At 51.8% G+C, this 12898-nt stretch overlaps 1 protein-coding gene across 2 annotated transcripts in view; it reads left to right on the forward strand.

Annotated features, from left to right (window-relative positions):
* Nucleotides 1-12898, forward strand: part of CHRNB3 (cholinergic receptor nicotinic beta 3 subunit) — a 39555-nt gene that overhangs the window by 16308 nt on the left and 10349 nt on the right. For both annotated transcript variants that reach the window (XM_054032780.1, XM_054032781.1), the window contains exon 4: nucleotides 9254-9363. In XM_054032780.1, the coding sequence (XP_053888755.1) occupies nucleotides 9254-9363 (110 nt within the window). The remainder of the gene's footprint in view (nucleotides 1-9253; nucleotides 9364-12898) is intronic.

Genomic DNA, 12898 nt, shown 5'->3' on the forward strand with positions numbered 1-12898 from the left:
CAATGCCCCGTGATGCATCGGTTCGCATCCCAGAAATCCCTTTGTTTCTGTCCACCTTTTGGCGCCATCTTTCAACAGTTTCTGTGCAGCGCGATCTGTGTGCGGGAAATGGAGCCCGAACTGCTGAGGCGTATGCTGACGAGTCTCGCCAGCACGTCACATTTGGCTGTCGAACTATTCCTTAAGATCCAAAGTGACAGTGAGAGTGAGGAGTCCGACGATGCTATCGAGCCGAGTAACGCGTACGACACGAAATTGCTTGTGGCATTCACAGACATGCTCAGCACCATGGAACGCTGCTTTTGGGCTCGGGAAACAAGCACCGAGTGGTGGGATCACGTCGTCATGGAAGTCTGGGATGATGAGCAGTGGCTGCAGAACTTTCGGATGAGAAAAGCCACTTTCATGAGACTGTGTGAGGAGCTCGCCCCCACCCTGCGGCGCAAGGACACAAGATTGAGAGCTGCCCTGCCAGTGGAGAAGCGGGTGGCTATTGCAATCTGGAAGCTGGCAACTCCAGACAGCTACCGGTCGGTCGCAAACCAGTTTGGAGTGGGAAAGTCAACCATTGGAATCGTGTTGATGCAAGTTTGCAAGGCCATTAATCGCATCCTACTCAGAAGAACCGTGACTCTGGGTAACATGCAGGAAATAGAAGAACAGGAGTACTTGTGGCACCTTAGAGACTAACAAATTTATTAGAGCATAAGCTTTCGTGGACTACAGCCCACTTCTTCGGATGCATATAGAATGGAACATATATAGAGGAAGTACTCCTGTTCTTCTTTTTGCGGATACAGACTAACACGGCTGCTACTCTGAAACATGCAGGAAATAGTGGATGGCTTTGCACAAATGGGGTTCCCTAACTGTGGAGGGGCGATAGATGGGACGCACATTCCTATTCTGGCACCACCCTACCTAGGATCCGAGTATGTTAATCGGAAGGGGTATTTCTCTATGGTTCTCCAGGCGCTTGTGGATCACCGTTCATTGACATTAACACAGGCTGGCCCAGAAAGGTGCATGACGCACGCATCTTTCGGAACACTTGGTTGTTCAGGAAGATGCAGGCCAGGACTTTTTTCCCAGAGCGGAAGATCACGGTAGGGGAAGTTGAAATGCTCATTGTGATCCTTGGAGATTCCGCTTACCCGTTAATGCTGTGGCTCATGAAACCCTACACAGGGAGCCTTGACAGCAGCAAGGAACGGTTCAACTACAGGCTGAGCCAGTGCCGAATGACTGTGGAGTGTGCCTTTGGCCGTTTAAAGGGCCGCTGGCGATCTCTGTATGGGAAGCTGGACTTGGCCGAAAACAGCATCCCCGCGGTTATATCCGCGTGCTGTGCCCTCCATAATATTTGTGAAGGGAAGGGTGAAAGCTTCATTCAGGCATGGACCTCCGAGCTTCAACACCTGGAGGCTGAATTTGCACAGCCAGAGACCAGGGCTATTAGAGGGGCCCAGGGCGGGGCTGCAAGGATTAGGGATGTCTTGAGGGAGCAATTTGAGGCTGAAAACCAGCAGTGATGTCTGGTGCCCCTGCACGGGAGTGAAGTGCAGTAGTTCCAATCTTTAGGAATCAGTGTCTGCTTAGCAGACAAGCAGACTTGCAGTGCCTGTTTATTTCCTGGGCTAAGGAGTCTTTTACTTTATGCAATAATAAAGAATGTTTTCAAAGCCAAAGAATCCATTTATTGAAAAGAAAAAAAAATTATTTATTGAAAAGAAACAAGGGGGTGGAGTGGGGAACGGTACAATCACAGATCCGCGTATGTCCTGTCTGATGTGCTGTGCAGTGAGTGCTGCACTTCAGGATAGCTATACTGCATGGTGATGAGGGTTGAGTGCAGAGGGTGAGGGTCGTGGTTTTCAGGGCTGGGTGGTGAAGATACTGGTGTTGGAGGCAGTGGGTGGCGTGAAGAACACGGAAGTTGGGGAAAATGGGTTGGAGGTGACAGTGGGGCACAACGGAAAGAGTTTTGGGACAAGGGCTGTGGGGGGGGGGTGGCGTTTGCGTTTGCAGTACTGCTCTTCTTTCTGCATGGCTACAGCTCCTGGACAGCATCTGCTTGGCGCTCCAGGATGCTTATGAGCCTATCAGTGCTTTGCTGCTGGTGCGCGGTGCTTTGCTGCCGGTGCGCGGTGCTTTGCCGCCGGTGCGCTGCGTTTTCCTGGCGGATCCTGCTTTCTCTCTCCCTCCAGTTTTGTGCTTTCTCATTCTCTTTAGTAGATTGCCGCATCACTTCTTGCAGCATGTCTTCTTTGCTTTTTCGCGGTCTCTTCCTGAGTCTTTGCAGCCTCTGAGCAGGCGATAAGAGGGACGGCTGAGGTCTCAAGGTTGATGCAGCTGTATAGGCAAAATGCAACATTTAACAGAGGCAGCATTGTTTATACCAGACAGAGTAATGATTCCCCTTGCACTTAAGGAGTAGAAAACACACAGGGTCTACACAATAGCATAATTTTCCCGTCCGAAACAGAGTGCACATATCCCACGGGAGCCTCAAAATGGTGAGTAAGGGGGACTGATTGTTTCAGGGCTGCACTCCTCTGGGTTTCTGTGCCTTGGGGAGAGCCAACAGCTTCAGGGGGCACCTACACTGAACACTGTCCAACATTTTCCACAGGAGTTCGTCCTGGACGATATCTCGCTGCTGAGGGTGACCTGGGAAGCAAGGGAGGGTCTTCTACTGCAATGCGGCTTCCGCCCTGGCCCATATGCAGCTTGCCTGTGTGCAGCAATGGTCCCCCTGTCCTTCGCGGCACAGTGGTGCGGACACGTTAGCCTGGCTGGGACAAGGACCACGGTGGCTCTCCCGATAAACCTGTGCAAGCGCATTGCACACGTTCTGGATGAGACATTCGAGGAGATTACCGAGGCCGATTACCGCGATGTGATAAACCACATCAATGCACTATTCCGCATCAAGGCATGCATGCCTAACCCTCCTCTCCCAAAGAGCCCGCACCGAAAGAATTCCTTCCCCCCTCAAAAAAAAAACGCTTACCGGGAACCTGCTCTTCTGTTTGTCCTCCACCAAGTACCGGACGCTGTGACTGGCTACCTTCCTCCTGGCTCGAGAAAAGCTCCTGGTTGCATGGCTCCAGGGATTCTGGGGTGTTTCCATCCGGCCCACCACCATCACTCCCGTTTTCCTCCTCCTCCTCCTCTTCCTCCTCCCTCCCCCCCCCGGCTCTGAAGTGTCCATAGTGGTGCTCGGAGTGGAGGTGGGGTTAACCCCAAGTATCGCGTCCAGCTCTTTGTAGAATCAGCAGGTCACGGTGGGAACACCCGAGCGGCCGTTTGCGTCGCGGGCTTTGCAATAGGCACTCCACAGCTCCTTGACTTTAATCCTGCACTGCAGGGCGTCCCGGTCATGGCCCCTTTCCATCATGTCCTTTGATACCTTCCCAAAGGTATTGTAATTCCTCCGGCTGGAGCGCAGCTGGGACTGGACAGCTTCCTCCCCACAAACACTGATGAGGTCCAGCACCTTGCCATTGCTCCATGTTGGGGCTCGCTTGGCGCATGGAGGCATGGTCACCTGGAAAGATTCGCCGATAGCACTCCACGCCACGCCGGGCTGAGCAAACAGGAAGGGGATTTTTAAAATTCCCGGGGAATGTAAAGGGTGGGTCACATGGTTGGTTACCTGAGGCCAGGGCAGTAGAGTTTGAACTGATGACCAGAGTGGCTAGAATAGGCATTGTGGGATACTGCCGAATAATTCTGGAGGCCATTCACAGCGCATTGGGCGGCCACACTGGCGCCGCAGCGCTGCAGCGGCAGCGCAATACTCGCTATTCCTCTCAGGGAGGAGGAGTACATGCAGCGCTGCAACCACGGAGATACAGCGCTGCAAATGCCTTGCCAGTGTGGACGGGGAGTGAGTTACAGCGCTGGGGGAGCCTTTACAGCCTGTAACTCGCAAGTGTAAGTCTGCAGCTGCAGGATTTTGCCTTCTGTTGATCCTGAAGGAGGGTGCTTGGCACCCACTGGCTTTAACAAGGTCAGTGATTGTCTTAGATCCTCGACCCACCTGATGGCAGCCATTAGCCCCTTTCAGCCATCATTAGTAGTTATGATTTGTATTGTGGTAGCACCCACAGACCCCAGTCGCGGACCAGCACTCCATTGTGCTAGGTGTGGTACAGGCACAGAACAAAGAGACCGTCCCTGCCCTGAAGATCTTATCATCTAAGTGTAAGGCCAGGGCTACAGCACAGACCTGTATCAGGATAACGGCAGTGCTTAGGGCTGTGAAAATTACACTCCCCCCGAGTGATGTAGTTATACTGAACTAACCCCCATGCGGGCAGCACTAGCTCGACAGCAGAGCTTCTCCTGTCAACAGAGCGACCGCCTCTCGGGGAGGTGGATTAATTATGCCGATGGGAGAAGCTCTCCGTCGGCATAGGAGCGCTTTCACTTAGGCGCTACAGTGGCCCAGCACAGTGTGCACCTGCCCTAAGACAAGAGACAATAGGTGCAGACAGACAAAGAGACAGGCGAGCACAAAGACCGTAGGAGAAATGATCTAGTTGTACTCGTAACCCGCCAGGGGCTCTGTGTGCGTATAACTCAGGGAGGTGCGCTGTCCCTGGGAGGAAACAGGGCCAAGAGCAGACTCAGAGTCAGTTAGGCAACGCAGAGGGAGAGAGGAGAGGTGCCCGGCTGGCTGCCAGCATGCCTGCTCAGAGGAGAGGCACTGTCTGAGAGAAGGAGGTGGGGGTAGAGTCATATGATAGACAGGGAAAAGCCTGGGAAGAAGAGCTAGGCTGGCCAATAGGAAGTGAAATGCCTGCCCCGGGGAGCATTGGAGAGGAGAGAAGCCATTTTGGGGGTAGTGGGGGCTGGTATGTCCCAGGTCTGCATGCAGGGTCCCCCTGAGAACTGGCCTCTGGGGACCTGGAAGCAACATCCCTCAGCTTGACCCCTTTCCCTCTTCAAGGTGACGCCCAGTTTGTAGAGTTTTGTTGGGGAACCTCCCTCCCCCAGCAGAGTTAGCCCTGGTTGAGTTAGCCCTCCAGTTCCCCAGGTAAAATCAGCCACCACATGGTCAGCTCTGCTCTGGCTGCTAGCCCTCCCCAGGGCTGCCACCTGCTGGGAGTGTGTCTGAGCGCTGGGGAAGGAGACTAAAGTTAGGGTTTGTAGCAGAGTCCTTGTAACCTGCACCCCTTGGTGGTGAGGGAATCACAGCCTGTGGAAGAAGGAAGGGTTACATGTTAGGCACTGAAATAAGTTTTAACTTAATTTTAATTTTTGTTCCTCTCTGAGATCCTCTTAGCACTAGAGTCATCCCAGAAAGTCGTTGTTATTTGTGTTACTGTAGTGCCTCTAAGCCCCACTCATGGATCTGTTGCGCTAGGCTCTTTACAAACCCAGAGCAAACATACAGTCCCTGTCCCAAGGAATTTACAGTCTATAAGTCAAGAGACAACAGATGGATGCAGACAGACTGGGGAGTACAAGGTGGTATCAGCACCCTAACCGCTTAAGCACTGTCAAGTTTTCTGTAGACAACACAGCAAAGCAGAGTTTGAAAGGGGGTTTGAAGGAGGCTGATAAGTTAGTTTTGGGGATGCTTCTCCCTGGTGTGAGGGGCAGGATGGGAGAAAGCATGCAGGGGCTTGTTTGAAAATTTAACAAGTGAGCGACGGAGGCTGGCATCCCAGGACGATTGGCGATGGGAGTTGAGATCTTGATGGTGAATGAGAGAAGATAGGTAGGATGGGGATTTACTGTGAAGAGCCTTGAGAGCAGCTTATATTTGTGCAGGAGAGAAGAGCAAGCCAATGGAGGGATGCAACTGTAAGTGGGGGAATAGTCGTGCTATTGTGGGGAACTTTCCTGGCTCATACACTACCCCAGTGAAATGGGCTAGCGAAAGGATCTGAGTCCTCGCTCCCACTTCCTTTATCCAGAGGCCTCCCTGACCTCGAGGGCTCCCCTTCCTCTCTCCTGTGTGGCAGAGTCCTCGTAACCCCAACAAGGCTGGGCCCAGGATTCCTGCGGGGCTCGACCCCCAGCCTTGTTTGGTCACTTAGGGCAGGGGCTGGGGTGTCCCCACTTTGGGGGGCTCTCTCCGCTCTGGACGCTTCCTTGACCCACTGATCATTACAAGTTCAAGCAAATACAATTTATTAAACAGCAACCAATTTAAAAAAATAAGGAAAAAAATGGGAACAGTTAAAGGAAAAGAAACGCGTCACCCTGCTCTGTGGCACGGGGACGTCACAACCAGCATCTCTGGAATGTCAGGGCAGTTCAGTCTGTTCCTCACATGTCCCAGGCCCTGGCAGTGCTGCGGGTCGGACGCTTGCTCTGGTGGTGGCCACAAGCCCTCAGGCTCTAGGTGGCAGGACCCTTTTTCCCAGCGTCGCCCCCGCCCTGTCGCGGTTACGATCCCCCTCCAAGTCTGGCCTGCAGAGCCTCTTGGCTGGGGGCGCCTCCCTGCACTGGGCCCGCTGCCCAGGGTCCCCCTCATCTCCCCAGCTGCTCACCGCCCCCAGCTCCAGATGGCTCCAGCCCCAGCCCCAGCACTGCTGCTGCTCTGCCTCCAGCTCCCTGGGCTGCTTCACTGGCCCCTCTGGCTCTGGTTGCTGCAGCTCTGCCCCCAGCACAGGTCTGCTCCCTGGGCTGCTTCTCTCTCTGGTTGGCGTAGCTCTGCTCCCCAGCTCACCTTGGGCCCCTGCTCTCTCCTCAGCCCTACTCTGTTCCAGGCAATTTGGGACCCCCCCTGACTCCTTCATTAGCCTGCCCGTCCTGTCAATCAGGCTGACCTGGAGCATTGGCCTCTCCCCATTGTTCCTGGGGACAGTCAGTCTCAGGGTCCTGATTTCCCATTGACCCTCCCCTTCCTTTTGGTAGTGGGAGGTAGCCAACCAAAACACCCCCACTGAGTTTTAGTAAGGGGCCAACAGTCCCTTTCACAAAGAGAGGGGTGACATGGTCAAAGCCACAGACTAGGAGAACGAGCTTTGTAGCAGCAATCTGAACGGACAGCAATGGGGCATCATCACTAATGGCAGACATTGCAAACTCGGCATATCCATAGTATGTGACGTGCCAAAGAATGTTGCCTTCTGGGATATCCATAGCCAATCAGCAAGTACCAGGCAGGATGTTTCTGGGAAAACCGAGGGGCTATTTAGGCCCTGTCTCGTGAGCTTTTACAGAAAGCTGCTGCTATTACTGGTATTGATTTTAGTTTGCATGTTCTCTCTTCTCTCTTTGCAATCTCACAGGGCAGCCTAAAAACCCATAAATAATGAATGCAGCAGCAAAAATCTCTTTCACTGTGAGAATTGCTCATATCCCCAGCTCTTCAGACTGGGCATCATGTGATCCAAAGTTAACAAAGCTAACCAAAGAAACAAAGCAAGGAGGTGGAAAATCGTGCCAAAGCTCAGTGCTGAAAGAAAGGCCTGCACCTGACTTACTCCTAAAACATGAACTCACCAGCATCCCCATCAGCCCCCTTGGTCTTCTATCCTGTGCACTGAATGAGGCAGGGGTCTTGTGGATAACACAGTATGTGATAATGTAATTGAAGACTTTATCATAATGTATGTGGGTTGCACAGGCAAGAGAATGAGGGTTGCACAGGCAAGCGTAAATCTGGCATTTCCTAACTTTGGTGTGCTTGGATAAAGAACATTCTTTTATTGTCATTCTTGTATGTAATGTCTTAGTTTTTTTTATTAAGGACAAAGGTAAAAAAACATTTCTATTACATGCCTGTAATACCCCACCCCTCCATCATCTACAGGGTTTGAACCCCAAAACTTCAGCTCTGCAACACAGCCTGCTACCACTTGAGTTGCAGGACTAACTACATTGCATGGCAGAAGGAGGAAATATGGGCCATTGGCACCATGTGCTGGGCTCATAGGGTGGTCACAGGCAGTCCAGGGGTTTATGGGTGGAGCCTGGCTTTGCATTCTCTTGCCAGCTCTGGAAGTTGAGGGATGCTGGGTCCCATGTGCCAGGTTGGAGCGGGCAGAGAAGAGGCTCCGGGGATGAGCCTGGCTCTCTCCACCCTGGCAGCTGACTGGTGTTCTCCATGCACGTTGCTGCTGTTTTGGTGGTGGTGTGAGCCCAGCCTGGGAATGTTCAGTGATTTTGGCAGGCTACCAAAAATTTTTTCTGAGAAACACAAGGGAGAGAAGGAAAAAATGGTGACCAAATCTGAACAGAATTTCACAGGATAAAGAAAAGGCACTTCTCTATCCTGAAGGGATTTTCCCTGCCAAATATCACAGGCCTCTTGCAGAAAGTGGAGGCGAATTCTTTTGTAATGGAAAGTGTTACAACCTTGTAGCACCTCGCAGGACTCACCCCTGTGGCGCCTCCTGCTGGTCATCCTCGGGAATTAGCTCTTTGACCCAGGAGCGCCCTCTGCAGGCCGGTGATCTGCTTGCCGTTGGCCCCCCGTGTCCCTCCCAGGACCCCAGTGCCCTTATCTCAGGGTTCTGCCTCCTGGAGTACCCCACAGTCTTACTGGGTTCCCCCTAGGGGGAACCCCCACCCCCATCCCCACATCACCTCAGTCATGGCTACTGCCCAGTCTCAGTTTAGCCCCCGCACCCTGCAGACTGCAGTTTATCAGCCACTCATCACAGGCAAAGGGGTTCAGACTGGCTGCCTTTACCCACCCTCAGGCTGCCCCTCTGCCAGCCCAATACCTAGGTGGGTCTAGAACTAGGCCCTGTAGCCTGGGGAGTTGCTGGCCTAGGGCTTCCCAGCTCCTAAGGCCCTTCCCCAGCCCTGCCTCACTCTAGGTCCCCTGGGTGAGTTCCTCAGCAGCCATGTCTCCCTCTCCAGTCAGAAAGAGACTCTCCCTCTGGGTTCCCTGGCCTTCTTATAAGGCCTAGTTGCTTAGATTGGGGCATGACCTCAGATGCAGCCACTTCCCCCAATCAGCCAGGGTTTTGCTCCCTTTTGCAGCCCCAGCCCTCTGCAGGGTTTTTCCAACCCCTTCAGGGCTGGAGTGGGTGTTCACCCCGCTACAAACCTAAATATAGGGGTCACTACCAACTTCAATAATAATAATAATAATAATTAATAAATAAATTAATAACAACAACAGCTGTTGTGATACATAGATTCCAATCAGGACTTGAGGTCCCATTGTGCTGGGCTTACATCTGTGTATTACAATCCCTCTGAGATGGACCAATGTCCCATCTGGCGGTGGGAGCCTGTTGTGTCTGAATGGAAAGAGGACATTGTTGGCTCGTTGCAGGAATGGACTGACCATAAATTGTGCTGGAATCCTGAGGACTATGGTGGGATCACGGCGATCCGGGTTCCGTCAGAGTCGCTGTGGCTGCCGGACATTGTTTTGTTTGAAAAGTGAGTATAAGGATCTTCAGGTTTTAAAGCAAGGCTCATTGCTCAGGGTTTCAGATAGTTGTTTAGACTTATTCAGTGAATAACTAACATCACGTTTCAGCCATGCTGGCTAGCACTGGGCTTAACCATGGATCTCATTAGATAGCGGCTATCCAGAAATGTGTCTGGACTAGAATGCTGGCTGGCTTAGATCGCTCCATATAATGTCATATACTCTGCCTGGGGCTACATATTGGGACCAGGAACTGAAGCTGGTGCAGAGTGGAGCTGGACACTGGGAGCCCATTAGATCAATGCTCTGTGGTCTGCACTGGCTTCCAGTAAGGTTTGGGGTGGGATTCAAAGGTTGGTTTTAAGAATGGCTCGGGACAGGGTTGCCCGAGAGAGCTCCTCACCTTGTGATATACGGCCACTGTTGAGATCGGCGGAGGCGCTTGAGCTGCATGGAGCTCCCCCAGTGTAAGCAAGAGGGAGCTGCTGGCAGGGCGTTGAGGGGTCTGTGAGGGGTCCTCCATTTCAGACCTTGCTCCCCGGCTTGGCCAGCCAGAGCCCAGATTTGTTAACTCTCCAGGCACAGCCCATCTTTCCCTTCTCTTCCCTAAGGTTGGTGAACAGGGAGTGTGCTGAGATGGATTTGTCTACGGACGCAGTCCTTTTTTTATATCCATATTACGCACTGGGCAGGAGTGCCTAGAATTGTGTTTTACAAATTCAATGAAATAAAATAAAAGAACGAAACTCTGGGGCCGTTTGGATTCAGACCTGCACTTTGTAGTTCCGGCCTGGGCCTGATGTGTCATTGTTAATCCAATCACACCTGACCCTGGGGAGGATTCAGATCCAGATCTGAACTCCGGGAGGTTGACATCGAATCCTAGAATCAGAGGGTTGGAAGGGACCTCAGGAGGTCATTCAGTCCAACCCCCTGCTCAAAGCAGGACCAATCCCCAACTACATCATTACTTGCATCTGTGGGGAACACAGTGCACAGCTGGGTGCCATCAGCCTGCTGCTAGGAGCAGAATCTGTAGCATCTCTTCACTACTCCCAGTTGGCCTTGTGTTGCAGAGGGGAGACAGGCTAGATGATCCCTGTGGTACTCTGCCAGAGAGGGTTTTTGGAGAAAAGGAGCAATTGCCCATCCCCACTCCCTGGATCAGCTTCTGTGTGACTCTCCCCTTACTCCCACTTTTCCCATGTCTTGTCTTGCAAGTGCACAGGAACAAAACACCAGGCAGAATTTGGTTCATGTTACTTGAAAGTGCTGCCAAACTGCCAGGTGTTTCCCTGGCCTTCTAGATGCCTTCTGTAGACAGACAGTAGAATGAAACAGTTTGCTCGGCACATGTTTTTGTTCCTTCTCTGCATTCCAGCTACCATGTTACCTGAAACTTGCACAGAGGAAATTTCCATAGTAGGGAGTGGTTCTGGAGGGAGCAAAATAAGTACACAAAGGAGACAGGTGCAGATGAGATTAGCACATTCTGTTATACACAATGGGCCATCTCCAGCCCGCAGTAGAGCTGAGTAGTGCATAGTGCACTAGCCTAGCAAAGCACTTCAACCTGGGCTCAACTTTTCTCTTAGTATTATTTACTGCACACAAAAAACAACATTAAAAAACACTAAGGCTGCAAAGTCAAGCTCCAGTTAGAAATTGACAGAATTAAGGTTGTCCATGCCACCGTAACAGGGCCCTCTTGTGAGTCTGCTTTTTTGATAGCCCTTAATTACATGATTACAAACAATTTTTTTCCCACAGGACTCCTGCCTCCTTCAGTGACTTTGCAACTGTAACATTTTTTTAACATAGTGTTGTGTGTAATTTCCTGTTTTTAAAAAACAAATAGAAAAAACAGAAAATCCATCATATGGAATCATATTGACACCCACAGGAACATCAGCAGGTTGAAATCTTTAGTTCCACTGCATGGACCTCTGCCACTTGAGATAACAGATGAACTGATAGCAGTAGTAGGTTGTCATCCTCTGTGACAACCTACTACTGCTGAGACACACATTTTGCCAGTGGTTTTCACAGCTATTTGTTGACAGTTGAGGAATACTGAGACTCAGGAATAATGAGTTCCATTCAAGTTCTGGAAGAGAGTGTTCTCCAGTGCTCCCAGACCCTTCTGCTTCTGTCTCACCCAGCCACTCCCTAGCCTGTCTCTGCCTCCCCACCCTCGCTCCTTGTCTCAGTTCTAGTCTCCTCACCCAGCCACTCCCTAGCCTGTCTCTCCCTCCCCACCCTCGCTCCTTGTCCCAGTTCTAGTCTCCTCACCCAGCCAGTCCCATATCCCCTCCTCCCCCGACTGCTCAGCTCAGTCCTAGTTTCCTTGCCCAGCCAGTCCCAGTCTTCCCCTTTGGGGTCCCTGTCCGAGTCCCAGTCTTCCCCCTCCCTGACTCTGAGTCCCAGTCTCTGATCAGGGACCTCATCCTGGGATTTTTGCCTCATTCTCCTTGCCCAGCAAGTCCCAATGTCTCTCCCACCCCAGCCTCCTCATCCGATCTCATTCTTTCCCTGCATTTCCAGCTCTTGTTCCTTCTGCGTTGGACTCAGGCTGTTTCATCCTTTGCTCTGCTTGGCCCAGCAGGCAGTGTGGGCATTGCGAGACAATCATCCTATTCTCACTTCTGGTGCCTGGCACCACAATGGTCTGCAGCACCCAGGAGCAGTGACTTCAAGGAAAGTCCTGGTCAGCCCCTGCAGCCTTTGGCTGGAGCATGCTCAGTGCAGACAGAATCTTCAGAGAATTTCTCAGCCAAGCTCTAACAAGTCTGTACTGAGCATGTGCAAACTGATATTTTTCAAAGTCTCATAACCAAATTCGGACAGGTTTTTTAACAGGAATAGCAAAAGCACATCCCTGATGCAAAGGCCACACCCCTACCAAATTTCAACTCCCTGCTCCACAGCATGGAGATGCTAGATTCTCAACATGGGCAAAACAACCTATTTGTCCCTAATATAATTCTCAGGAATGGCTGAACTATTTTAGCTGAAATGTTCCCAGAAATGTCAGCTGGCCTGGAAAATTTCAGCCTGAATGGTCAAAGTTCGGCAAAGTTATAAGCAACTGAAAACAGGGTCTTACAATGGGAAGTATCAAGCAACCTTAATAATAGGAAGCCCTACCAGCTGTCTATACTATTACCATAGAACTACCTACCTGCCAACATTTCAAGTGGCTGAAATGGGATGAGTCCTACCCCGGGAAGTGGGAGGCCTGGCGAGGGGGAGTTGGAGCGTGAGCCTGCCTCACAACAGTAGCTCTTGTGGTTCCTGTTCCCTGGGGCTGATTGGCTTGGCTACTCACTCTGGGCATTGCAACCTGGTCCCTGTTGCACAAGGACACAGTGCCACTCAGCTTTGGCTCAGCCCTCCAACGAGGGGTGCGGCTGGGCCAAATTTGAGGGAGTGAGGCTGTGATCCTGTGCACCAGGTTGCAACGTCTGGAGTGGGGAGCCAAGCACAGCCATCCTCGGCGGGACAGAAGCTGCTTCAACCGGTACATGGGGTTTTGGGGGGTCA

This window comes from Malaclemys terrapin, chromosome 6, assembly GCF_027887155.1.
Source record: "Malaclemys terrapin pileata isolate rMalTer1 chromosome 6, rMalTer1.hap1, whole genome shotgun sequence".
In the NCBI taxonomy this organism is placed as follows: Eukaryota; Metazoa; Chordata; order Testudines; family Emydidae; genus Malaclemys; species Malaclemys terrapin.